Source organism: Pteropus medius, unplaced genomic scaffold (assembly GCF_902729225.1).
Source record: "Pteropus medius unplaced genomic scaffold, Ma_sr-lr_union100, whole genome shotgun sequence".
NCBI lineage: Eukaryota > Metazoa > Chordata > Mammalia > Chiroptera > Pteropodidae > Pteropus > Pteropus medius.
In genome coordinates this window covers 12,758,622-12,784,090 of record NW_024352784.1, presented here as the reverse complement: position 1 = coordinate 12,784,090, position 25,469 = coordinate 12,758,622, and the positions used below count along the sequence as shown (strand labels likewise).

The 25,469-nt window shown below is 35.7% G+C and overlaps 1 protein-coding gene across 1 annotated transcript in view; it reads left to right on the top strand.

The window, feature by feature from the left end:
- Positions 1-25,469, top strand: part of DLG2 (discs large MAGUK scaffold protein 2) — a 1,673,246-nt gene that overhangs the window by 335,899 nt on the left and 1,311,878 nt on the right. Inside the window, exon 5 of the mRNA XM_039848192.1 lies at positions 10,139-10,213. Within this exon, the coding sequence (XP_039704126.1) occupies positions 10,139-10,213 (75 nt within the window). The remainder of the gene's footprint in view (positions 1-10,138; positions 10,214-25,469) is intronic.

Genomic DNA, 25,469 nt, shown 5'->3' with positions numbered 1-25,469 from the left:
CACTCACCATAGTTAATTAATCCAGGTAGCCAGGTGGGTAGAATGTTATTTTAACATAGAGTGTTTAATCCTTTTATGTACTAGTTAGCCACAGATTCTACCTCTGCTTTCCCAGGCAAATGCCTGCCTCAAGATACAAGAGATTTTAGAAAGCATGACTATGATTTAGCACCATCACCACTGAAAAACCCTCATTCTCCCTGTGGAGGGAGAATGGGTCAGCAACATTTTTTGTCATTTACAGAGGAGGCAAATGCATCACTACCCAGCATGGCTTCAGTCTTAGTAAGGATTTCCTTAGAAACAAATCAGGTCAACTTATTTTAAACATCTCTGAAACCTGAGAAAATAAAAGAAAGCAAGTAGAAAGTTAAGCCCAGGATGGGATAAAATTGTATACTGAGGAAGTACAAGGAATTATACCCAAAAGTGAATGAAAAAGGTTGACATTAACCGTGGGTATGTTTTGCATCTGTGATTGATACAATGAACTAGCAGGACTCATGGGATGAAGTAATAGAAGCCACTTTATTTGGGACTTCCCATTGTTTGCTTAAAGCTTCTTAATGTCAGTAAGCTTTTCCCTGCTCTCTAGATGAAAACTTGGGCAGTCTCATGACTTTGCATGAATTGCAGTCATTTGCAAGGAATTAAAGGTTCTGCAATCACTTAAAATCATAAATACAGTCTTAATTCAGTAATTAAAATTATTCACTACTAAATATTAATCAAAACTCTGAACGCTTTTCCAAATTAAACACTCTTTTCTACTATGTAATCTTCAGATAGGACATCTGCTTTGGGGGCATGTTGCAGGCTTCTCTTTTCTTTTTTCCAATATGCTATTTGGTTTGTGGAACATGGAACCAAAGTTAAAAACGGAGAGCAGAAAGTTCTTATTAGACTGAGATTGTTATACATTTTGCTCTCTGAGCCTGACATGTAATAATAATGATAATAATAACAAAAACAAAGAAAATAGCTGACACGTAGTGCTGGTTATACTTAGAAATAGTCCCAAATGCTTTATTTGTATTAATATCTTTAATCTTCATAACTGAGGCAAAGAGAGATTAGGCAATTTGCCCAAGATCACTTAGCTAGTACATGGTGGATGTGAGATTTTAACCCAGCCAGTCTGGCTCTAGACTTTCTCCCATGGGCACCTCTGTGTGTTTCAGGGAATTTCCCTTTCTGGGCCTTTCTGATTAAATCTCCTATAATGTGGATGATGCAATTCTTTAGCCCCAGGTTTTATAGCAGTCCATTCCACACAGAAGGTTGTCTTGTCAGGCATCACAATGGCTCCAGGATGACTCTTTTGCCTTGACAAACTCTGAAAGTACAGGCTGGCTCCAATTGGCCTCTCCTGAGACAATAGCCTATTTGCTATGGTATCTCACTCATTAAACTTTTCAGGGAGGCAGATCCCAGTATACTGGACTCCTAAATCCAACACAGTTATATCAAGCTCCAGGTGTACACCTATTAAAGCCTTTTTCACTAATCTTAGGTGAAAAGTGAGATGCTTCTCATCCTCTCTCCAAAGAAATCCCTTCCCTTTATAAATCTCCAACTACCCAACCCATATATACACCCTCATTACAGATAAGGGTTCAGAGAGCTGAAAGTGGTTCTTGGTAATTTCCTTTGAAAATTATAGTACCTTCTTTGGAATCTTATTTTTATTAGATCTTGATGTCTTATACAGGACTTCCAATGTATCATCTTGTGCATATATTTCTACCTATATTATACTCTTGTACCTGGAACAACTTGATTTTCTCCTTCCCTTTAACAACGTACTCTGGAATTACCAATCTTTATAGTAAATAAGGCAATTAATTGAATGAGAACCTTTATTTTCCCAAATAAAATTATTTGTACAAGTATGTACACACAAACATATACATATGTATGTGTACATATGCACACATTATATTTCTATGTCTTATATAGAAATATATCAAATCTATATATCAATGAAATTGATGATTTAGAGGTATCCTGGGAGTTGCTTTTTCAAATTTTTTGAAAATTTCCTTAACTTGATATACTGGAGCCAGAAAAATGTATTTTCTAATAATTTTAATAATAAGAGTTAACTCGAATGTTGTGTTAATATTTATAATAATCAATTTAAAAAGTATAATCATTACATTTACAAAGCACTTTATAGTTCACAATTCACTTGCATACACATGTCATTTTAATTCTGCCAAGCAAAAAGCCGTTTGATTTTGACCCCTGGGCATCATGTTTTAACCTCTGTTTCTTCATTTATCATATACCTGAAAGTTTCAGAAAAGATGAGAAAGACACCTTAAGTGCTTTTCCAAAGCCTAAACTCAGGAGAGCTTCTCATGGTTTTTGTAGGATCAAGACTGTCCCTCTAGTTCCACTCCTTGGCAAGACTCATTTGCCCATACCCTGCTGTTCAAGCACCGTGAAGTAGAGCTAAATGAGGGGAATTTAGATTTTTGTGTAACAGAGTTATTCTTTCCCCTCAATCCTAGGTTTCTAAGGCCCCAAATTGAGAGGTTTTCTAACCAAGTTCAAGTATACCTTGATTCAGCACTATCAGATGGTATAGGGCACACCTTTAGCCTGGAAGCCTCTCCTCTCACTCTTTTCCCTCCTAAAAGCTTTGATGAAAAACCGATGTGTCTCCTGTCTATATAAAGCCCTTTCTGATTTAGCCAGTCAGATTTCAACATTCTTGTCTTTGGCCTTGATTTCTCAGCACAATTTTCCATGACCCTTGCTCATCCCTTAATCCTGCCCCCAAAATGGGTGAGATAGATTTTTATGATCTGCCCATGTCATTTAATATATAACATATCAGTAATATTGCTTTATAATTATGTGTTTATTAGTTTGTCTTTTTCTTTAGACTAAGAACAGTTTAGACAGACTAAGTCTTGATACATCCTTATTTCTAATTTAATAGCTGGCATATACTAATTTTTCAATGAACATTTGTTGACCAACTAAATGAATGAATGAATAGTCCTAGTATTTAATGCTGTTTTAAATGTAACATGTTATATTATATCTCCTAAAAGGCTGGAAGATCTTTGAAAGGATTATTATTTAAAATATTTTATTGCTAAATTTATCTCTGTATATACTTAGCATGGTGCTTTCCTTGTAATACATATTTGATAAATCCATAAATGGATAAATTAATGAATGAATGTGTAGGTGATAGGTGTACAGTACTGTTATGCAACATTTCTCAATCCAGAAAAAAAACACAAACCCTTATAATATGATAATCACTTTACAGTAAGCAGAGCAATTGAACTTCTCAGCTCTTTCTCTGCTTTTAGAAGAACACACTATTATAAATGAAAATTAGGTCAATGTTTTATTTGGGTGAATCAATTCTTAACCTGCTATACACAAATGTCTCAGGATTAAATGACTAAATGTTCGTACAGGTACTTTGTAAACTCTAAAGCACTCTAACAGAAATAGGCCCTGAGAAACAAAAAATTCCCACTTTTTCTGGGGATGGAGTGGGTTGAGAAGAAAATCTGTAGAATTTTCTTAGTCCAGAATTTGTTAATGTTCAATTTTTTAAAAAATATATTGCGGTTCTTTTTTAAATAATATTTTATTTTTCACTTACAGTTGACATACAATATTATATTAGTTTCAGATGTGTAACATAGTGATTAGACATTTATATAACTTACAAAATGATAGCTTCAATAACCCTGGTACACATCTGACACCATACATAGTCGTTACAGTATTATTGACTATATTCCTTTGCTATACTTTATATCCTCATGACTATTTTGTAACTGCCAATTTGTACTTCTTAATCCCTTCCTCTTTTTGACCCATCTCCCGAACTCCCTGCCATCTGGCAACAATCAAATGTTCTCTGTATCTATGAGTTTGTTTCTGTTTTGTTTGTTCATTTATTTATTTATTTTTTTGATTCCACATGTAAGTGAAATCATATGGTATTTGTCTTTCCCTGTCTGAACTTATTTCATTTAGCATAATACCCTTTAGGTCCATCCATGTTGTTGCAGATGGTAAATTTTCATTCATTTTTTATGGCTGAGTAATGTTCCATTTTATATATGACCATTTCTTCACCATTCATCTATTGATGAATACAGGTTGCTTCCATATCTTGGCTCTTGTAAATAATGTTGCAATGAACATATGAATGCATATGTCTTTTCATATTAGTGTTTGTGGGTTTTTTTGGATAAATACCCAGAAGTAGAATTACTGGGTTCTTCTTTGTCTCTTGTTATAGGCTTTCTTTTAAAGTCTATTTTGTCTGGTATAAATATGTGTTGCTACTCTAGCTTTTTTTTTTTCTTTTCGTTTCATGAAATATTTTTTTTCCATCCCTTTACTTTCAGTCTGTGTATGTCTTTCAATCTAAAATGAGTCTCTTGTAGGCAGCATATGTAAGGGTCTTATTTTCTTATCCATTTAGCCACTCTGTATCTTTTGATTAGAGGATTTAATCCATTTACATTTAAAGTAATTATTGCTAGATATACAGTTATTGCCATTTTATCATTCACATTTTTTATCCTTTATTTTTTTCTTCTTCTTAAAGAAGTCTCTTTAAGTATTTCTTCTAATACTTGTTTGGTGGTGATGACCTCTTTTGGCTTTTTCTTGTCTGGAAAGTTCTTTATCCCTTCTCCAATTTTAAATGATAGCTTTGCTGGATAGAGTACTTGGCTGTAGTTTCTTGCTTTTTACTACATTGAATATTTCCTGCCAAACCCTTCTTGTCTAAAAAATTTCTGTTGAGAAACAGTCTTATGGGAGATTCCTTGTAGGTAACTAACTGCCTTTCTCTTGCTGCTTTTAAGATTTTACTCTTGGTCTTTAACTTTTGGCATTTTAATTATAATGTGTCTTGGTGTGGGCCTCTTCGGGTTCATCTTGTTTGGGAATCTTTGTGCTTCCTGGACTTGGATGTTTGTTTCCTTCACCAGGTGAGGGAAGTTTTCTATCATTATTTCTTGAAATAGGTTTTCAATTTCTTACTCTCTCTCTTCTCCTTTAGTACCCCTATGATGCAAATGTTGGTACACTTGATATTGTCCAAGGGGCCCCTTAAACTATCTTCATTTTTTAAATTCTTTTTTTCTTTTGGTCGTTCTGATTGGGTGTTTTATGCTACCTTATTTTCCAAATTGCTGATTCAGTCCTCTGCTTCATCTAATTGGCTGTTGATTCCCTCTAATGTATTCTTCATTTCAGTTGTAATTTTCATTGCTGTCTGGTTCTTTTTTATGTTTTCTATCTCTATTTTTATATTTTTTATCTCTTTGTTGAAGTTATCACTGAGATCATTGAGCATCCTTATAACCAGTGTTTCGAACTCTGCTGTTGGTAGAATGTTCATCTACATTTTGTTTAATTCTTTTTCTGGAGTTTTGTTCTGTTCTTTCATTTGGGACATGCTTCCTTTTCTCATTTTTATTGCCTCTCTGTGTTTGTTTCTATGTATTAAGTAGAGCTCTTACGTCTTCCACTCATGATAGAGTGGCCTCATGTAGTAGGTGTCCTGTGGGGTCCAGTGGCATAGTCACCTGTGAGCCAGGTGCTACAGATGCGTCGCTTTTGTGGGTTGTGTGTGCTCTCCTGTCGTAGTTGAGTCTTGATTGCTGTTGGCATGTCAGTGAGGGTGGGGCTAGTTGGTTGTGAGTACTGGCCATGACTACAGTGAAGGAGCTGTTGTGCAGTGGCTGACCCTACGGAGCAGGATTTGCTTTAGTGGAGCTCTGATGCTTACCGAGTCTGACCTTTGGGCGTGTTTTTTGTGGAGCTGGTTGGGTGGTGCTCTAATGTGGTCTGAAGCTGGGCACTGGGTGTGTTGGTTCTAGGGCCTCTTGGGAGGTACTCTGGTGCCGGCCAACATCAGCTGCTACTTGTGCCCTTCTTGGGTCCACTTGATATGTGCCGGACTTGGGGCTACTTAGCCAGAGGTATGGGGCACACGAAGACTGGATGCTGCTTGTTTGGGGTTTGTGAACCTTCGAAAGATTTTAGGAAGGTCCGCAGCATGAGCCATGAGAGGCCATTTTTATGGAAAAGTCACTGTAAGTGGCTTGAGTTGGGTGGGGTTCAGAGAATCACCAGGGTAGAGCAAATGGTGTTAGCAAGGTTGCTAGAGACTCAGATATGGTGCATACAGGCTGGGTGGGTGAAGAGCTCAACAAAAGAAAAGTGACTTCTGCCAGTATTTCTGTCTGGGAGAAATCTTTCCCTCCAGCTCTTGCCCTGAAGCAAGATAATTCAATTTCTGCCCATATGTCTCTGGTACCTTTGAGCTGCTGCCCAGTGCTGGAGCTCAGAGCAAGTGAGTTTGTCAGTAAGTCTATATGTGGTCCCTTTAAGAGGAATGTCTGGGACTCCAACAGCCCTCCATCTGACTCAGCCACAATCTCTGCTGGTTTGCACAGCCAGAAGTTATGCAGACTCCTCTCCCCAGCATTGGAACCCTGAGCTAGGGAGCCTGGTGTGGGGCTTGGACCCCTTGCTCCTCAGGGTGTACTCCACAGTAGATATATCCCTCACAATTTTTAACTGCCACATGTGAATATGAGACCAGCCTATTCTGCATCTCCGCCTCCTCTACCAGTCTCAACCTGGCTTCTTCTGTATGTTCTTAGTTATAGGACTTCTGTTTAGCTGGACTTCAGGCAATTCTCAATGATGGTTGTTCTGTGGTGTGGTTATAATTTTGATGTGGTCATGGGAGGAGATGAGCAGAGCATTTCCCTACTCTGGCATCTTGACCTGTTCAAATTCTTCATAGTTACGTATTTATATAATCAATCTGAGATGCACTTGTCCAACATATTTGGCTCATTTGCTCAGGATATTCTGGAATGCAATATGTCAAGATGATAAAATAATAAAAAGATGACCACGGAAGATGAAAGATTTGTAGACATCAACCTGTCTAAATAGCATAATATATTTTTTAATGGACCAAAATCCACTGATAGTTTTCTCTCTTAAGAGAACATGTTTTTCAGGGTTAGCATTACAGATCTCAGAATCTTGATCAGGTCACATATCAACCATCTACAGGTATAAGTATCCAGGGTAGTTGGATGAGAGAGAGAGGGGAAGCGAAAGCTCTGTCTTTAGAGAATTTGTCACCAATTTTTATATTGAATCATTGCTTGAAGAGCTGGGCCAGCCCTTTAGGGAATCCTAATGTTTCCTCTTGATATTTGGCTTAAGAATTAACTGAAAGGTAGAGCTGAGAGCATCCTTTACCATAGTGTTCATACTGGCTCTAGTTGGCTTTCTAAGGGCTGAAGATCTGCCAAATATGTGGTATCCCCAAACTCCAACATACCACAGTGCCCACATAAAGGTTAGAAAAGACACTGAAGAAGGAGGCTAAAAACTTCTAGGAAAAAGAGAATTTTAACCCCTTTACTTCACCTATGATAGCAGTGCCATTGACCAATGTTAGATCTTGCCTTCTTTAGAAGTAGAGTGAAGGGGCAAGTAAATCCTGAGGTTGGGGTTTTCAGTAACCATATTTGAGTAGAAGGTCTTATGAGATGATCTGGTCTAACTGTTCTTAATCTTTGTTATTACTCCAACTCATAGAGGAATACCTACGGTAACCATAGATCAGAATGATAGGAATTCTCAACTGGAAGGTATGCCCATTTAGAGAAGGGAACATGTTAAATTCTTAGGAGGAATATGAAGTTTGGAAAGGATCTATGGGTGAATTTGATAGCTCCTCTATCCACATTGAATCGTGAATCTAACAAAACCCTTTCATTTTGCACATGAGAAAAGTGAAGTTTAAAGTGTTATAGTACCTTTCCTAAAATTTCACAAATAGGTTAATAGGTTACTAAAATTCAAGATTCTAACTTCTATTCCAATCTTATTTTTTTCTAGTCACGCATTATGGGTTAAAAAATAATTTATGTTCACCTGGCACCTGTCTTTAGGCCTTTTATGTGTCTGCCCTTGTGTAATCATACTGCTAATCTGCTTGATTAAAACACTATTAGGAAGGCCTTAGTATCCAAAACTCAGGTAATAATGGAGCAAGAGATAACTCATATGGATTTCCATCTTCCTTTATCCATGTTATGCATTCATAGAAGTTCAAACACTCCTTATTTATGGCGCATCACATTTTTGCCTCTTTACTATGTGTTCCATTAAGATATCTACTATATAGATATAAAACAAGGTTATTATTACTACTAATAATAACAATTACAAATTATAAAGGAGACATTCTTTACCATTAACATTGTTTGGTATGAAGTCATAATTAGAAATGCTAATAACTAGCATTTTAATAGTACTTTTAAATTCCAAAGCTTAACCTTACATGTAGATAAATTATATTTATTAATTGGGCTTAGATTGCCAGAAAAAGACAATAAACTTGTCCTATTACTTTGTGTGTTCCCATTGGTGCATCCTTGAAGATTGGAATAGTGATCTGAGGTGAATTTATATCTATCACCTAATAACATTTCTATGAATTAGGCAACATACACTATTATACAGATGTGACCACGAAGACCAAGAGTATTTCATGGCATCAAGCGCATGGTCGAGCTTAGCTTAAAATTGTGGTCATCTAACACTAGTCCCGTGCACCTTATATACCTTGTTTACCTTGTTGGTACTGGATGTCATATTTTGATTTAAACAAGAAAACTGAGCATGGAGATTGATGATTGAAGTATATTTTTACCGTAACTTTATCAATAATCACTCAAACAGCACTTCGGAGTTTAGTGATGCCTTAATAATAGATTACCTAAAGGTTGCTAGAAACACAAATCATAAAAAAATTCTTAGCACAAGTGCTGAATTCAATATTTTATTCCAGTTAAGTCAGAAATGTTAAGATCATTGATACGATTAAATTATAGTTGATAACATGTCTTAAGCCCAATTAAACAGAAGATGAAATCCTAGCTATGCTGCTTTTTTGTAGGGTAACTTTTAGGCCAGGTACATACCCTTTCTGAGCCTTAGTTTTCTCTCCTGTGGAATGGACATAATGATACTTAGAACCATATTTGTCATGGCAACTAGTGATAATATAATGGGTCCAGAATAATATCTAGCATATTTAGTAGCTCGATAAATCACAGCTGTGGTTTTTATGATTATTAACATTAATATTAGTGTGTCTATATTATAATTGAGTATACAATAAAATAAAGGTAAAAGATGTTTTCTTAGAATCACCTTCTCCCATTTTAACACTAATCAGTTCTTGTTATTATAGGGAAGGAGCAATATTGTTGGTTAAAAGGAAGCATTTCTTTAAAAATGTAATTAATTAATTAATTTTTTGCACCTACAGTATCTAGTCTTCCTAGGTGGTCTTCCATCCAAGTACTAACCAGGCCTGACTCTGCTTAGCTTCCAAAATCAGACAGGATTGGACTTGTAAAAGAAAACACTTTATTCTTTCTAAAAGGCTAATTAGAAGTGAGTTTAGAAAAGTTACAACAAAAGAATGGGTTAGCTAGAGATAAAATTTTTATGTTAAAAGAAGTGTCTGGCAAATGGCTTAGAATGTCAAATCTCTGTGCTTGTTTTATTTTGTTGTACCTCAGTTTCTAATGTGACAAGAAAGGCCTCTAAAATCTATCCTGTAAAATTCTACATTCTGGAGTTCTATGAAATGCCCTAGAGAGAATCATCACCACTAATTCACAATCTGGAAGGGGAGACAAGCAAACAAATCCTGAACTAAAGTGATCTCACAGGGGTATAGCATGTATCGGTGTTGTCTGGGAACCTAGAGGAGAGGAGACCAGTTCTGCCTCTGGGTTAGGAGGGTTCTCAGATGGTTCCTGTTGAAGCCTGAAAGGCCAGCTGCTGAGCTGAAGAAGCCTGATGCCAAAAGCCTAGTCCTTAGAGTAATACAAAATTCAATAGATAATTTCTTATGCGTTGATGAGAGTAGAAATTACATACCTAGTTTTCTGCAGCATTGCACCAAAAAAATCATTCTCAGTCTTCTCTTATACTTGTAAATATGGTAATAAACACATTGATGATAAACATGTCAGCTAGTATGTACTTCAGTATATAATATATAGAACATAACAATATATTTCCTTATTTGCAGCAAAACCAAGGCAAATGCCCAGCCCAGAATTGTTCAGTAGAAGCCCCTGCTTGGATGCCTGTCCACCACTGTACTGTAAGTTTGATGATTTGATTATTACAATCGATTATTACAAGAATTATTTTTATATTTTGGAAGAACGTTAGTGGAATGGGCTAGAATGCTCTCTGAAATTATAGAGTAGAGCAAGCCTTTTAAAGGAGAAAGCATATCTCTTCAGAAAGCTCTGCATTATAAGGAATACCTGTGATTGGAGATTCGATGCATTTTTTGGAGTCAGGGTAACTTACAAAGGAGTTATCAAATGGATTATTGATGATTTAAATTTAAATAGTCATTAAAACAAATATATTTGTACCTATGTTTTTTTCAGTAGCTGCATATTTAGTAATACTTGATGTTAGATGCTTTAGGGAAGGTTGCTTTCTCTTGTCATTGTTGTGTTGACTGTTTAATAGTGATGACTACACGGATTTAAAATTTTCAAGTCTTCTTGGTATAATAATAGTCTCTGTATTTGTGTGAAATCTTCCATCAAAGAATTGTCAAGTGCCTTAGAAACAAACAGGTATTATGCCATTATTTCTATGTTACAAATGGGAGATTTAAATGCAAAGGGAGTAAGACTAGTGAATCAATTGTAAAGCTGAGAATAGATCCCAGACACCCTAACTCTCCTTTCATGAACTCATTCATTCTACTACACTGTGCTCATAAATAAGTGAAGAAAGTGGCTGATTTGTATGATAATATCTTATACATACATTGCCTGATAGAAATGACAATGGTTCCCCTGGGGTCTGTGCGTACTGTAACTGACAGTTTGCTGTCATGAAATAACTTGTGTGTTGGGGATAAGAAGTTCAAAAGTTACTTTTTGGGTATTTCCTTCATTAGACCCACCTTGCAAGCAATGTAAAGTGATAAGTGGAGTTTCTTAAATTTCCTCATCTACTAGGTACAGGATGCTGAAAGGTGCAGGTGGGCTTAGGCTATAATATAAGGCAGTAGGCCCAGGGGAGCCTACTTTTCAGCCAGATTGTGTAAAAGGATGAAGTCTTGTTCCCTTTTTTTAAAAAAATTTTATTTATCTGTGGAAGGAAGAGAAGGTGGCATCCCTTTAATGGAGAGATGATGATGCTAAATTTTAGAGGCATTCCTGTGGTGTGGAGGTTGCCCAGATTCACTGGAGATTTGGAGAATAAAAATGTCATGCTTTTGTGAGCAGATGGTGAGAGGGGAGTGCATGTTTAGGGATTCTTCTGATACCAGAGAAAGGATGAATTTTAATAATTCTATTTATTCATCAATCATGCTGTTTATTGTATCCCTGATATTATCTCATAATTACTGATTTTTATGTCTATTTCTCTGAGGAAGCCATGTGCGCTTCAGGGTCCTTGTATATCCACATCTAGGTAAATACCTGGTTCACAGTAGGAGCTCTGTGAGTGCAGGTTCGATTAATGAATCTTTAATCTGTTGATTTTCTCTTTAGTAAGTTTTGGTAAATTATTTCATGACTTATTTCTTGGTGAAGAGGAATAATTATACTGTTTTACCTTTTTGGGTGGGTAGTTTCCATTGCTTACCTTCGAGGGTCCTTTTATATTTTCTTCACAGGGTACCATTAACTATGTGTTTTGAGGAATTCATTTTCAAACTAGGCAAAATTTAGTAATTTGATTCAGCTGTGTCAGGTACTATGCCAACTGCCGAAGCTACAAAGATATGTAAATAGGGTTCCCATTTCATCAAACATCCACGTGTAATACTGATAAGAATTTCTGATTAGTACTTGATCCTCCACTGCACTGATAATTCCAGCCCCAAATAAAAAAAAATTTAACATTTTAGTTACTTTGTCTAGTCTTACTGCATTTAAATCCATTTCTAGAATTTTGTCTTTTGAATTATTAAAAATAATTCTTCATTATGACTGTGGAGTTGCACCCGTTAGGGTCTGGAAATCCCAGATTAGGTCTTCCTGCCATAGGATATGAAAGGCTAAATAAGTGACTACATTTAAGACCCTTTCTGAACTCAGAATTCAGAAATGCCAACATTAAAGTCTGAGTCTCAGTCGTGTGGTCAGGTGAGAGCATCCGAAGGTAGATGCTTTTTCTTACTTCTGCCATAGAATTGAGAGCTGCTGGTGTCATGGATTTCCTTTGACATTTACTTAAAAGTCGCTACATCTCCCATTGGGGCAGACACTTCCTGGAGAAGTCGCACAACCCGTAACGATTCTGCTATCGCAGGGAGTAACCCTGAGGTAGGCTGCCCGTGGCCATATTTAGGTTATGTGTGTCTGCCTCTGGGCATGACTGACTGATCCAGGGATGATATCTAACCCCAGCTGGGCCAGTTGGATTCTTTCTCCTGGGAAATTTGTTCTACAGAGATACAAAATTTGTAGTCATCAGTATTGAATCACATGAATGACAACGGTTTGAAAAACATTCTGTGAACCTCAGTTGCTGAGATCTCTGGAGCTGCTTTGTATCTACCCTCTGAGGTTTTGCTGACTCAAATCTCTTTGGTTTTATAAAATGGTCACAGTAACCTGCTGATAATCAATAAGTTACTTTTCCTCAAGTTATTCAGATTTTGTTTTTCTTTTGTTTGAGGGAGTTTAATATTCTTTGATTTATTTGCAACCAAAGAGAAAAGAAAAACCTCTTAATTAACTAATATTTCTAGTCAGCAACATTTATGGAGCTCCCGCTAGAGCTAATGTAATGAGTTGTTTCCTCAGACAGAAAGAAGCACTCAGAACACTAGAATTTTTATAATTTATACTAGTATCTTTATTCCAAATATCTGATTATGTACATTGCTTAGGGACATAAAAAATGACCAAAGTATAATTTGATAATGACTTAATCCACATTATAGAATTAAAAATATGTATAGTTAACATAAGCATATAGTTAGCATAAGCACATTTACATAACGAAAAGCTGAATATGATATGTAAAGTAGTTCTGGTATTAATTTCCATTTTCCCATCTCTCAGAAAATAGAGAATATCTTAGCCTCATGTGTTTAAGAGAATGTCTTGTCTGTCTCAAATTTTCCATGAACTGTAGCAGATTATAAATAAAGGAATATGTACTTAACATTTATAATAAATGGATAGTCTTTGTTATCTATGTGCATTTTTCAAGTTCAGTTGATTCTTTCCGCATTCTTATCCCCAGTGCCCTATTCTTGTTCCTTGGTGTTATGTTCTGGAATGATCGTATCCTTATAATTGGGCTTTATTACTTTTTTAAAAAAGTCTTGATCTTTGTGTGTGCATTTGCCCTAGGTTCATTTTAAGTGCAGAGCTTTTATCGTTGGTTTTCCTAAGAAGGCTTCTCTCTCCAAATTGCTTTGCAAATGCCTGTCACCAGTTACATATTGTCTTGAAAATGGCTTCTCTTACTCTTTTCTCAGTTTCCTCTCCTCATGATTGCTTTTTTTTTGACAGTTCATACCTCTATCATAATGGGACTAAGAGATATTTTTAGACTTATCTTTTTAGCCAGAAGTATAATATAATGTACAGATTGAGATTCAAATTGAATAGAAATTTTACCCCTAGTGCATATATAGAAACTTGGGCATAATTATACTTTTCGAATAGCTATAAAATGAAATATCTTCCCTGTGAAAAGTGTGATAGTTTTATTGTTTAACGATCTCTCCTTGTATGTATGTTAAACACTAGAATGATACCTTTCTCACCTGTACACTTTAAATTTAATAGGGTCATATGCCTCATTAGTTTGCATTATCATGAATATGAACACAGTTGTTACCTGAACCCGTGTCGCTTTTAAACAAATGAAAGAGACCCACAGGTTCTGGGACTCAGGTGAAGACAGGCAGATCTCTAAATATGGGGTGAACTGGGCTAAGGATTAGTTCCTAGCATTTGGAAATAAAGAACCTTAGACTGCACCAGCTGCAGGAGGCTCAAGTGGCTGTTACACTTCAGGGCATGTCTCTGAACCACTGAGTATGGCTGTGACCTGTGCATGGATTTGATCACTTCGAGGAATGTCTCCAAAATACAATTCTTAGTTACTGGGTGGTACTTAGAAATGGCCATAGTGTGTGATTTTTATTGATTAGATATATGTTATATAAATATAAATGATTTGTTTAGAATAATCGCTGTGTTTCCCTGCATGTTTGCACACTCCTTAGTTTCTAAAAATTAAAAATTATGCTATGAGAGGAGTTTCTAAAAGCTAAGTTGAAAATAAAGTTCCTGCTCTTATGAAGCTTATCATGGATATTGTTATATCTGTATATCTCTGTTGTTATATAATATTCACCTGTAAATATATATGTAAAATATTTTCAAAAGTCATATAAGCATTTGCAAAATAGAACACTATATTCCAAATACATCAACTCTCATTTACTCATTCAAGAAACATATACTGAGCATATTTTATAAATTGTAACTGACACTTGGATTACTCAAGGTATAGCAGGAAACAATACATATAAGTAATCATTATACTGGGTAATACATGCTATAATAATGATCTATATAAAAAGCTATAAATTTTCAGAATTTAGAGTTGCCTCAATATGGATTTCAGAAGACAGAGGATGCGATATTTGGGAATAGTTAAGTATATAAGCTTTAGAATTGAATAAGATTAGTGTTAACATATGAACTCTGTCACTAGCTGTATGAACTTGCAGTTTACTTAATCTCTCTGAGTTCATGCAGGCAACAGGGTATTTTGAGGTTTACATGAGGTGAGGCATAGCAAGTGTTAACATTGCACCTGGACATAGTAATTGCTTGATAAGTAGTAAGAGGAAATAAAGAAAAAAGTTCGTTCTTGAAAGAAGTGGATGGGACAAGTGAATTGGTGAGAGCATTAAAAAAAAAAAAAGGAAATAACCTGTTATTAATTTGGGGCAATTTATTTAGGAGGGCCCTTTCTTCAGAATTGGATTTGGGCTAGAATAGTAAAAGGTCCCAGGAGTTAATAGACAACTCTTTAAGACTTGGAAAGCAGAAGTATTGAAACTCTTGGCAAGAAATCTTTTGCTCTCTGTTGAGTGGGAAGGAACTAATGATACAGGAATGTCATATTAACGTCTCTTGTTAATATGACATTCCTGTATCATTAGTTCCTTCTGAGTAGCATAAGGCTGTTTTCAAGGAATGGACCAGGGCACACTTTTTAATTTAGAAAACATTTTAACATTTTCCTACTATGTCTCTCTAGATTATGAAAGCAATTTTTCTCTTTCATAGGAAATTGATAAAAACAGATGTTCCTCAAAGAAACCAGAGGAGATGTTCTTTTAAAGTGTTAATTGTTTCAGCATGTTCTCCCAGACCTCCTCACATTACCCACAGTCAGGATCTTTCGCTAATTGAAATCAATTAATACAATGTGCATAAGCTATTCTATAATAGTCCTAAAGTGTTATTTTTCCCTCTTTTTTTTTGTAGCTCCACCCCCACTGTTTTTCCTCTGCATTTAATTGTGTGACCTCGTTTGTATACAGCCCACATAAATACCCAGACCATGGCATTTAGAAACATCTAACCCAGTCATAAAATAAATAATGTTGTGTCTGCTCTTTGGGTGTTTCCAGGCTTCCTATGAACACAGCACCCACTGGGCTAACTGCTGCTGGGAAATTACACCCAGGATGGCTTTGATGAGTATTGTCTTTCTAAAGACAAGATACAATTTTTATTTTTTAGGGCAAGGTTCCATACCGTCAGCAGTCCCATTATAGAACAAAAAGTCAGGACATTATCAGATGATCACAGTTTTTGGAAAATTATGGAAAAGTGCAGAGTAGAGAGCTTTCAATTTGTCTGCACTGGGATTCAAGTGCACCTGGCCATGTGGGTAGTAGCCATGGGGTTAGAACAGAATCCACAGGGGAAATTATCTCAGAAATATCACAAAGCACTTTAAGAAGTGTAGGCTCTGTGGAATGGCTATGATTCAAATTTTGCTGTAGTCAAGGGCTTTAAATCAAGGAAAGTATAAGGACGATTAGATTGACACAGTGGAGCCATTTCTTTCTCTCTTTCCCTCTCTTTTTCTCTCTTAAGGTACTTTGGATTTATACCAATTTCCTCTCTAGATTTGAAAGAGTCTGCTGGGAACCACAGTACTCATGTCAAATAATTTCGTTACACTGATCTTCGAAACATGCCCAGAAAGGGAACCCACAGAATTATCGGGGGTAATTGGTTTATGGAAGAGATGAAAAGACATTCCTAGTGAGCGAGCATAAAAACTACACAGAGTAGAGAACAGAAGACATGTAAACATGTACCTAGCACACCCTGGGCAAAGAGCTGAAGTTGGCAAGTTCTGAGGTTGCTGGCAACATCTGAGGAACTAAATGGAAGAACGGGTAGGTAAGCATCTGGGAGCAAAAGACAGGCCCACAGTAAAAGTAAATTCAACAAAGGTTATATTCAGTGTCTCTAGCTTCCTCTTTCTATTTTTACATTCTTAGATATGATACCTTTTACTATTTCCCTAGAATTTCCTCTTTACCTAACTTGACTGATTTTTGGACCTCAGCATTCACTTATCACTTCCTACCTCCTTTTTCTTTTTTTTTCTTTGCCATGCAGCCAAATGTCTATTATTGTTTTCCATCAGTGTTCTTTATTATTTTTTTCACAGCTTTACTGAGACATAATTCACATACCATACAATTCACCCATTTAAAGTACACAATTCAATGATTTTTCACATATTCACAGAATTATGCCACTATCGTTATTATCAGTTTTAGAATACTTCCATGACCTTAAGGGAAGCCCCGTACCCATTAACAGCCACTACCCAGTCCCCGCTCCCTCCAGCCCCTAGCAATCACTACTCTGCTTTTGATTGCTATGGATTCAATTATTTTAGACATTTCCTATAAATGAAATTTTACAGGTTTTGGGCTTTTGTGATTAGCTTCTTTCTCTTAGCATAATGTTTTCAGGGTTGATCCATGTTTTAGCATCCATCTGTTCATCATTATCTTATCTTGACAAAAAATATTCCATTGTATGGATATGCTCATTTTGTTTATTCATTCATCAGTTGATAGAAATTTGGGTTTTCCCCTTTTTGATATTATGAATAATGCTACTATGAATATTTGTGTCCAAGTTATTGTGTGGACATATGTTTTTAATTCTCTTGCATATATACCTAGGAAGAGAATTGCTGGATTATATGGTAGCTATGTTTAACTTTCTGAGGGGTGCCAGAATGTTTTGTAAAGCAATTGTACTATATTACATTCCCACTAGCAATGTGTGAGGGTTTCAGTATACTACATCATCATAAACATTTGTTTTTATCTTTTTTATTATAATCATTCCAGTTGGTATGGAGTGGTTTTTGTTTGCATTTCCTTAATGATTTGTAATGGTGAGCAGATTTTCATGTACTTATTGACTATTCATTTATCTTCTTTGGAGAAATGTCTATTCAGATCATTTACCTATTTTAAAATTTTTTTGGGGGGGTCTTTTAATTTTTGAGTTGTACTTTATATGTTCTTGATGCTAATCCTTTATTATCTATTCGATTTGCAAATATTTTGTACCATTCTGTGGATTGTCTATGTACTTTTTGGTAGTGTCATTTGAAGCACAGCTATTTTAAATTTTGATGGTGGCCAATTCATTTTTTTTTTTTGTCACTTGTGCTTTTGATATCATATCTAAGAATGTAAAAATTTTTTAATGGACTTTCAATTCTATTCCATTGATCCGTATGGCTATTCTATGCCAGTGCCACACTGTTTTGATTATTGTAGCTTTGTAATAAGTTTGTAATAGAGAAATATGCATAGTCAACTCTGTTCTTTTTGAAGGTTGTTTTGGCTATTCTGGTCTGGGTGCCTTGCATTTTAAAATGAATTTTAGGACCAGCTTATCAGATTCCACAAAAAAAAAGCCAGATGGGTTTTCGACAGAGATTGCCTTGAATCTCTTGATCAGTTTGGAGAATATTGCCATCTTAACAATACAAAACCTTTGGATTCTATGAATGTCTTCTTATTTATTTAAGTCTTTAATTCCTTTTGACAATATTTTATTGTTTTGAGAGCATAAGTTTTGCATTTCTTTTGTTAAATTTGTTCCCAAGCATTTAATTTTTTGATGCTATTATAAATTAGTTTGTTTTCTTAATTTTGTTTTTGAATTGGTCATTGATAATATATCAAAATAGAGCCAATTTTTGTTTCTTAACTTCGTATCCTGCAACCTTGCTGAACCTGTTAGTTCTAACAGCTTTTTAGAGAATTCCTTAGAATTTTCTACATACTAAATCATGCCATCTGCAAAAAAGACTGTTTTAGTTATTCCTTTCCAAATCTGATGCCTTTTATTTTATTTTCTTGCCCCATTGCCTTGGCCAGAATATTCAGTACAGTATTGAAAAGAATTGGCAAAAGTAGATATTCTTGTCTTATGCTTAATTTTAGGGGCAAATATGCAATTTTCCATCATTAAATATGAAAATCATGAGATTTTATAGATGCCTTTTATCAGGTTGAGGGAGTTTCCTTCTATTTCTAGTTTGTTGAGTGTTTTTATCATAAATGGGGAATTTTTGTTTGTTTATGTGTTTTTTGTTGTTGTTTTGATATTTGTTTTAACACCTATTTATCTACCTATTCACAATCCATACCTGACTTTGCCAAAGGATAGCTCTTCCCTTATTTGACAGATGCGAAAACTAAATCTTGGAGAACTGGAAAAAAAAAAATTTTGGCATCATCCAGCCATAATATTAGGGGAACCAAATGAGTCCTTTCTTGTCCTATTTCTAATATTGTTTACCATCTCTCCTGAGCAAACTGATGCTCTTGAGTTTGCTGTGAAACATAATGAATTCAGAAGAGGCAGGTTTTTCTGTAGCTGTGCCTGTGTCATAGAAGGTGGCACCTAGATTCTACACATTTCAATGGTGGGCAACATTGCATTGTTGTACAATCATCTTGGCAGCCACAGTAGTACATCTGAAGGTCTTTTACAGTACTGTCAAGATTTCTGATCTTATCTGAATTATTTGGAAAAGATAACTATTATGTGAAGAGAGTTAAAAACTTGACTTTAGTGATTTCCTTCCATTCAGAGTTAAGAGAATTTTAATAATTTTTAAAAGAGGGTTACTAGGTTCTATTTTCTCTTTTCTTGGTTTCATCATTTGCTGTAAGAATTCAATATGAAATGTTCTCTCAGATATCATTCCATGACAGAGCTAAAAGCTACAGCATTATTTTTCACAGGTTTGGAGAGGGATACTAATATTGAATATGTTGATTGAATAATTTATAAATTATTGAGAATGCAAAATGCTACCCTGTGATGGATTGATGGATCTGCCAATGCAAGTGCTTTATCTCTGTGTTCAGAAAAATCCCTGAAAGAATTGAGTATTTGTTTTCTCTGATACCAATTTAAAGGAGTTTCAGCTATATTTACTGATCAGCCTTTTACTTACTTAGTGTTCAGCAACCTCAATTATATAGCATAATTGAGAATCATCTAGAAATAAACAAAACTGATGTTGAAGTGTACTAAATCAATAATTTAAGGTCTTCACTCATTTACAGAGTACCTATCTATTTTATGACCTCACTGTGTGTGAAGTTCTTAATATATCTCAGGCACATGTATTTGAATGTGAGAGACCCATGATACCTTATATCTGAGCCTCTTATGATACATTTCTAATAATTATGGCCACTGCTACCTAACCCATTGGAAGATCCAGATAATTAGAGCAGGAGTGTGGAAATTCAATAGAAGGCGTTGGTAAAGCACGGCATATTTGCAGCCATAGGAAATAACAGCTAACAGTGCAGAAAGAGTTTAAGCACAAGCCCTTAAACTCTATGAGGTAATTCAGTGGTGACATTGGTACATTATAACTTAATGTGTTAACTGACATTCATAAATGTTGGCTATGAGTCAACACATACAAAACTAAAATTATGTCCAAAGATTTTTTTTGGAGAAGAATCACCTTTATGATTTCTAACCCTGGCTACTAAAAAATATTGCACATTTGAAAAAAGTTCAAAATACAAAAACATTTACCTTAAAGGATAAGCTTTAATTCTCTAGTAGATTCATATTTGCGAACACCTCTTTCTTTGATGGTTCTGATAGATGAGCAGCCAGCCAGCACGTTTCAACTTGTACGAAATTTCAAGGTGGTAGGTTCTTCTCTTTTCCAACTTAGGTAATTGAGGTAATAGTTTGAGTTCGTGGTGTAGACAAAGGTGGTGTTGACGAAGGGAGAGAGACTGACAGCAAAACAGGAAGCCCTGATGATATGCGAAAGATTTGCCTTAGGTGTTGTACTGTCCCTGATTTTTAGTGGTCGTGAGGCATTGGCATGTATTATGCTTCATTGTAGGTTTAACATTCTTCGTACTTCACTTTTCACTCATCACTTAAGTAAAGAATGTTACATAGTAGTAGCGACCTGAATTTCGGAGTCAGAACTTTCTGAGATCTCCTTTCTCTCACAAGTCATATGAACTTGAGTAAGCATTTCAACACCTCTTTGTCTCACTTTTCTCATTTGTAAAATAATAATAATAATAATAATAATAATAATAATAATAATAAAATACCTACCTTGTAAGATCATGTTTAGAATTAAAGACAATATACATGATATGCCACATTCAGTGTCTGACTTATAGTAGGTGTTCAAATCATTTTAATTTTGTTATTATTATGACATTATTATTATCAATACTGGAGAGCTCTGAAGGTGGTTGTAATTTAAGACCTCTATTTTCCCTACAAAGGCGCTTTAGCAATGAACTCTTTGCCATCTTAGCCTGCTTTCAGTTTATCTCAGAAAGTATAAGATGTAATCGAAAGGTATGAAGTTTGAATGTTTAAACGAGTTAATATTCTTTTAATTATGTTTTCTTTAGAAAACATAAAGATTTGATTATTTTTCCTGAGCGATTTCTGTTATAATTTCTAGATCTTTTGAAGTCCCTTCTGAACTCAGAGCCATTGCTCTATTTGTTTTGGCTACTTGAGTTCCTGAAAAGTATTTTAGGAGAATGGTTTCCAGCATGCAGTGGGTCAAGAGCCTCTGGAAACATACGATTGATTTGGTCATGGAGTACCGAGTCCAGTGCAGTTATGCTGGAATTTCCTTTCCTTTTCTGGAAGCAAGGTAATGCATATCATGAACTCTCTTGGGTATCTCTCTCTAGCTATTATATTATTCCCTTTTATTCGATGCTCTTAGATCACTGTGGAACAAACACAGACACCATCAAGTGCTCTTGTTTTGGATGCTGGAGACTGTTCATAGACCAGCTACAGATATGAGTCATGAATGACAGCTCTTCCAAGTGAATAATCCTACCTTGAAAACCTCATACTGCACACATCTCCTAAGAGAACTTTTCCTATAACAATATTCAGGGGATGGGCATATTGTACAACTTTATTATTAAAATCGAAGGATATGCAACATATGATAGGTAATAGTTAAGTTGTAAAGATTACAGGCTTTTAAAAATATTTCTACTTTGTGTCTTTTTTGTACATTACAAATTACTTACAATGACCTAGAAATCTAAGAAAAAAAAAAACAAAGAAATGTTCTTTAAATGCCTGAATTATGCAAACAAAGATATGTAAGTATTCTTGTTAAAGACTTTCTTGCACTTGCTTTCTATTCTGACTTTCTTTCCTGCTCTTCTGATTTTGCTCTGCCCCTAATCAGAGTTGCCTCTCTAGATTTAGGCTCGGGTAGTCCAAGCAGGGTAGGCTATTCCACGAGGCCATGTCTGTAACAACAGCCAGCTTCCTTTGACCAAGACAAGAGCAAGGGTCAATGCCGAACCTCTTGAAGTGGCCTCCAGCTTCCCAAGACATCTACAGGATTATATAAAATGTTAGGATAAACTTTGGCCTGGAGAAAACTTTCAACAGCACTTGACACAGATAACAGAACATTAATCGCTGCAGCTCCTCAAGGAGTTCCTTTTGGCAACAGGAAGCATAGTTCCATAACTACCTCAGAAAAACGTCCCCTCACAGCCTGGATTAATGGACCAACTTCAGCAACATAAGTTACAACAAATGCAGCTAATCAAAACCCCAAACTTGAGCATGATTGGAGTGGGTGGAGAAGGAGGAAGTTTTAGAACAGCTACTCTATTATGGCAATGAGGGAAAATGTATACAAACATTTGAATATTTTATTTACTGACTCATATATTTTCAATCAACTCAGAGCAAACACCTTATTAAAAAAAGTCAATGCCATTCAAATTTGAATTGGTTAAATCACCAACCTAGTGAAAAATAAAAACATTAATTGATCTTAATGGCTATTTTAGATTGTATTTCGGCGAAGTAAAATTTTTGCATAATTTGATATCCACAACTTAAACACATTTATAAATATCTTCTCTCTAAAGATACTAATACTTACTTTGTTGAAAGAATCAGTTTGCTTCCGCAGTGAATTTGATCATACACCACCGTCCTTTAGGTTGTGTCAGCATATTTATTAAAAAGTTGTACTCTATTTATAACTTGGAAGCAGAAATGCCTTCTGAGCTAAAACTTAATGTCCAAAGTCTTTGCCCAAACACAGTTTTCTAAAGTATACATGGAATGAAAGTTTTATGACTCTCTGAAAACTTGAGGTCTATAGGAAGACCTGTGAGACACCAACAAAAGAATCTCATCTATTTCGGTTGCTAGTGCTTCAGGACAGTCCACAGAATCTGGAAAGGAAACTGGGCTGTGGAAAGGAATACAATCTTCTCTGACACTGCTGGAGAATCAGGGTACTTAGATTTTATTCTTGATTGCACTATTTGAAATAGTAGACTGGAAAGAGCATGGACTTTGGAGTCACCTGGAATTGGGTTAGAGTTCTACCTTCACTGCTTACTTAATTTGGGAAATTTTTTCACCTCTTTGAGCCATGTATGTGTAATGAATGAGATGACATACGTAAAACTCCAGCACACCATTTCCTTCTCTTATGATTTATGATGTTGTTTAAAGCTACTGACTTGCTTTTTCCTCCGTTGTCTACTTTTTCTGAGAGTTGACTTTTTTTTTTTTTTAATAAGGGGCTTTCCTTAAATTTCCATTGTTCAAACATAAAATGCTAAGTCAAACAAATGATAAAACTAATTGCTAGGTCCCCCCTAAAGAGGGCAAAATATAGTACAGAGTACAAGGATATCTCACACAATTATAGAATGGATAAAAAACCACCCCTTTCCTCTCCACCAGTCTCTAGTCTGGGTACTTTCTTTGCTCTCCATAGCCTTGTAATACATAGACAGAATAAGCCCAAAATTCCCATCAAGTCACCACGTGCAGGCATCCAGTAGGCCTGTGGCTGAGGAGAGCCCTTGGCAGCAAAAATGTGGCCTTTTTTAGATGAAAGCAAATGTTCTCTTTACAACTGTTTGTTTAAAGAAAAAACAATGGAAAAGAGAGAAGATTTCCTGTTGTCAGAACTGTTCTCTTGGCTATGGCTAGTTTATCATTTCAACATGTGTTATTTAGATAAGTCCGAGTCTTCTGTAGCATATCACCATTCTTTATGCTCACTGAAATCCATGTATCCATCTTTCTTTCCTCTCTTTCTCCTTCATTAATTCCATAAATATTTACAGGATGCCTACTATGTCCAGGCACTATACAAGGTTCATAGTGTGAGAAAACATACATAGTGCCTGCCCTCAAGGAGGAAACAGTAATAAATTAAAGAATTACGTGAAGAAAAAGATGCAATTTTGATGAGTGCTACAGAGAAAAGTACGTGATGTACTAGGAGTGCATTTGAGGAGGCATTGATGTAGAGAGGTAAGCCAGAGTAGGCTTCCTTAAGGGAATGCTAATTAAGCTTAAATTAGACAAGTTGGTTCAAAGTAGAGAAGAGAGAGAAAGAGACTTATTCTGGCAGAGGGAACCACATATACAAAGATTCTATAGCAGAAAGAAAATCACCCTTTCTAAAGAGCTGTAAATTCAATATAGCTTGAGTGCAGGAAATTCATTAGGGGAAGCTTAGTGGAAGAAGGGATTGGGGAGGGAGACACAAACAAGACAATGTTTAGGATTTCACAGAAATATTTTAAGTAGATTGGAGTGAGGGGAGAAGATAGTGTAACATGGTCGTATTTGAATTTTGAAATAATCTCTCTGGGTACTAGGTGGGAAAATGGAAAGGTTCTGGTTAAAAACACAACAAAACACAAAACAACTAGTTTTAAAGCTTTTTTAAAAGTCCAGGCAAAAGATAATGGCAGCCTGAATTAAAGTGGTGGTGGAGATGGGAAAACATGAACAGATAGGAGAGATTTAGGAGCAAACACGCCAGGACATAGAGATTAATCATGTATGGGAATGATAAAAGGAAGAGTAGTGTCAGAGGTCACTCCTAGTTCCCTGGCTTACATGAAATAGTGAGTACAAGTATCATTTACTTAACCTGGGGACTCTAGAAAGGATTCATTTTAGGTTTGGTATTAGGAGGATCATGAAATCCATTCTGGACAAGTTAAGTTTGAAGAGTATTTAAGATTTAAGCAGAGATGTTTACTTGACCTCTAAAGATGAACCTCTGAAGATGGACAGGAGGCTAGTAGCTAATAAGAGATGCACGGTCAAAGAAGGGTTTTTGCTTTCCTGAGGGAAAATTGAGAATATTTAAAAGCTGACGTGTCTGAAAACACTGAGTTAAGGGCTGAGAAGTGTTCCAACAGATTATTCAACAAGGAAGTCATTGATAGAGTAGTTTCAATACATTGATAAGAATTGAAAAGAGGTCGAAGAGAGCATGTTTACAATATATGTTGTAGACTAGTAAAATCTTATGCTTCATTGAAAAATGCTGCTGGGCGATATTATTAGAGAGAGATTAAATATGTAATAAAGAAGGACTAATCAATATAAATGTTTTCCGAGAAGATGGAAATGGATGAGATCCAAGACCATGTTCCATGGTTGGTCTCTAATATCTAAGTATAGACGGGTGAAGATATCAGTATGTTTGCATGTTTATTGTTGGAAATTTAGAAAGACCCAGTTTTGTTGACTTCGATTTACTCTGTGGAATAGGCAGTGAGGGAGGTCAGCTGCTGAGAGTGATAAGAGAAGTGGTCCTTTAGTGAAAGTGTTTTCTGCCTGTATCCACTCCACAGTGTGGTCTCTTTGTTTTGAATTCTGTCAGCTCTTATACAGAGGCAGCCTCTATCACATTATATTAACTGCTTGTCTCATATTGGCATGATTCTCTGGCTCTTTTATTACATG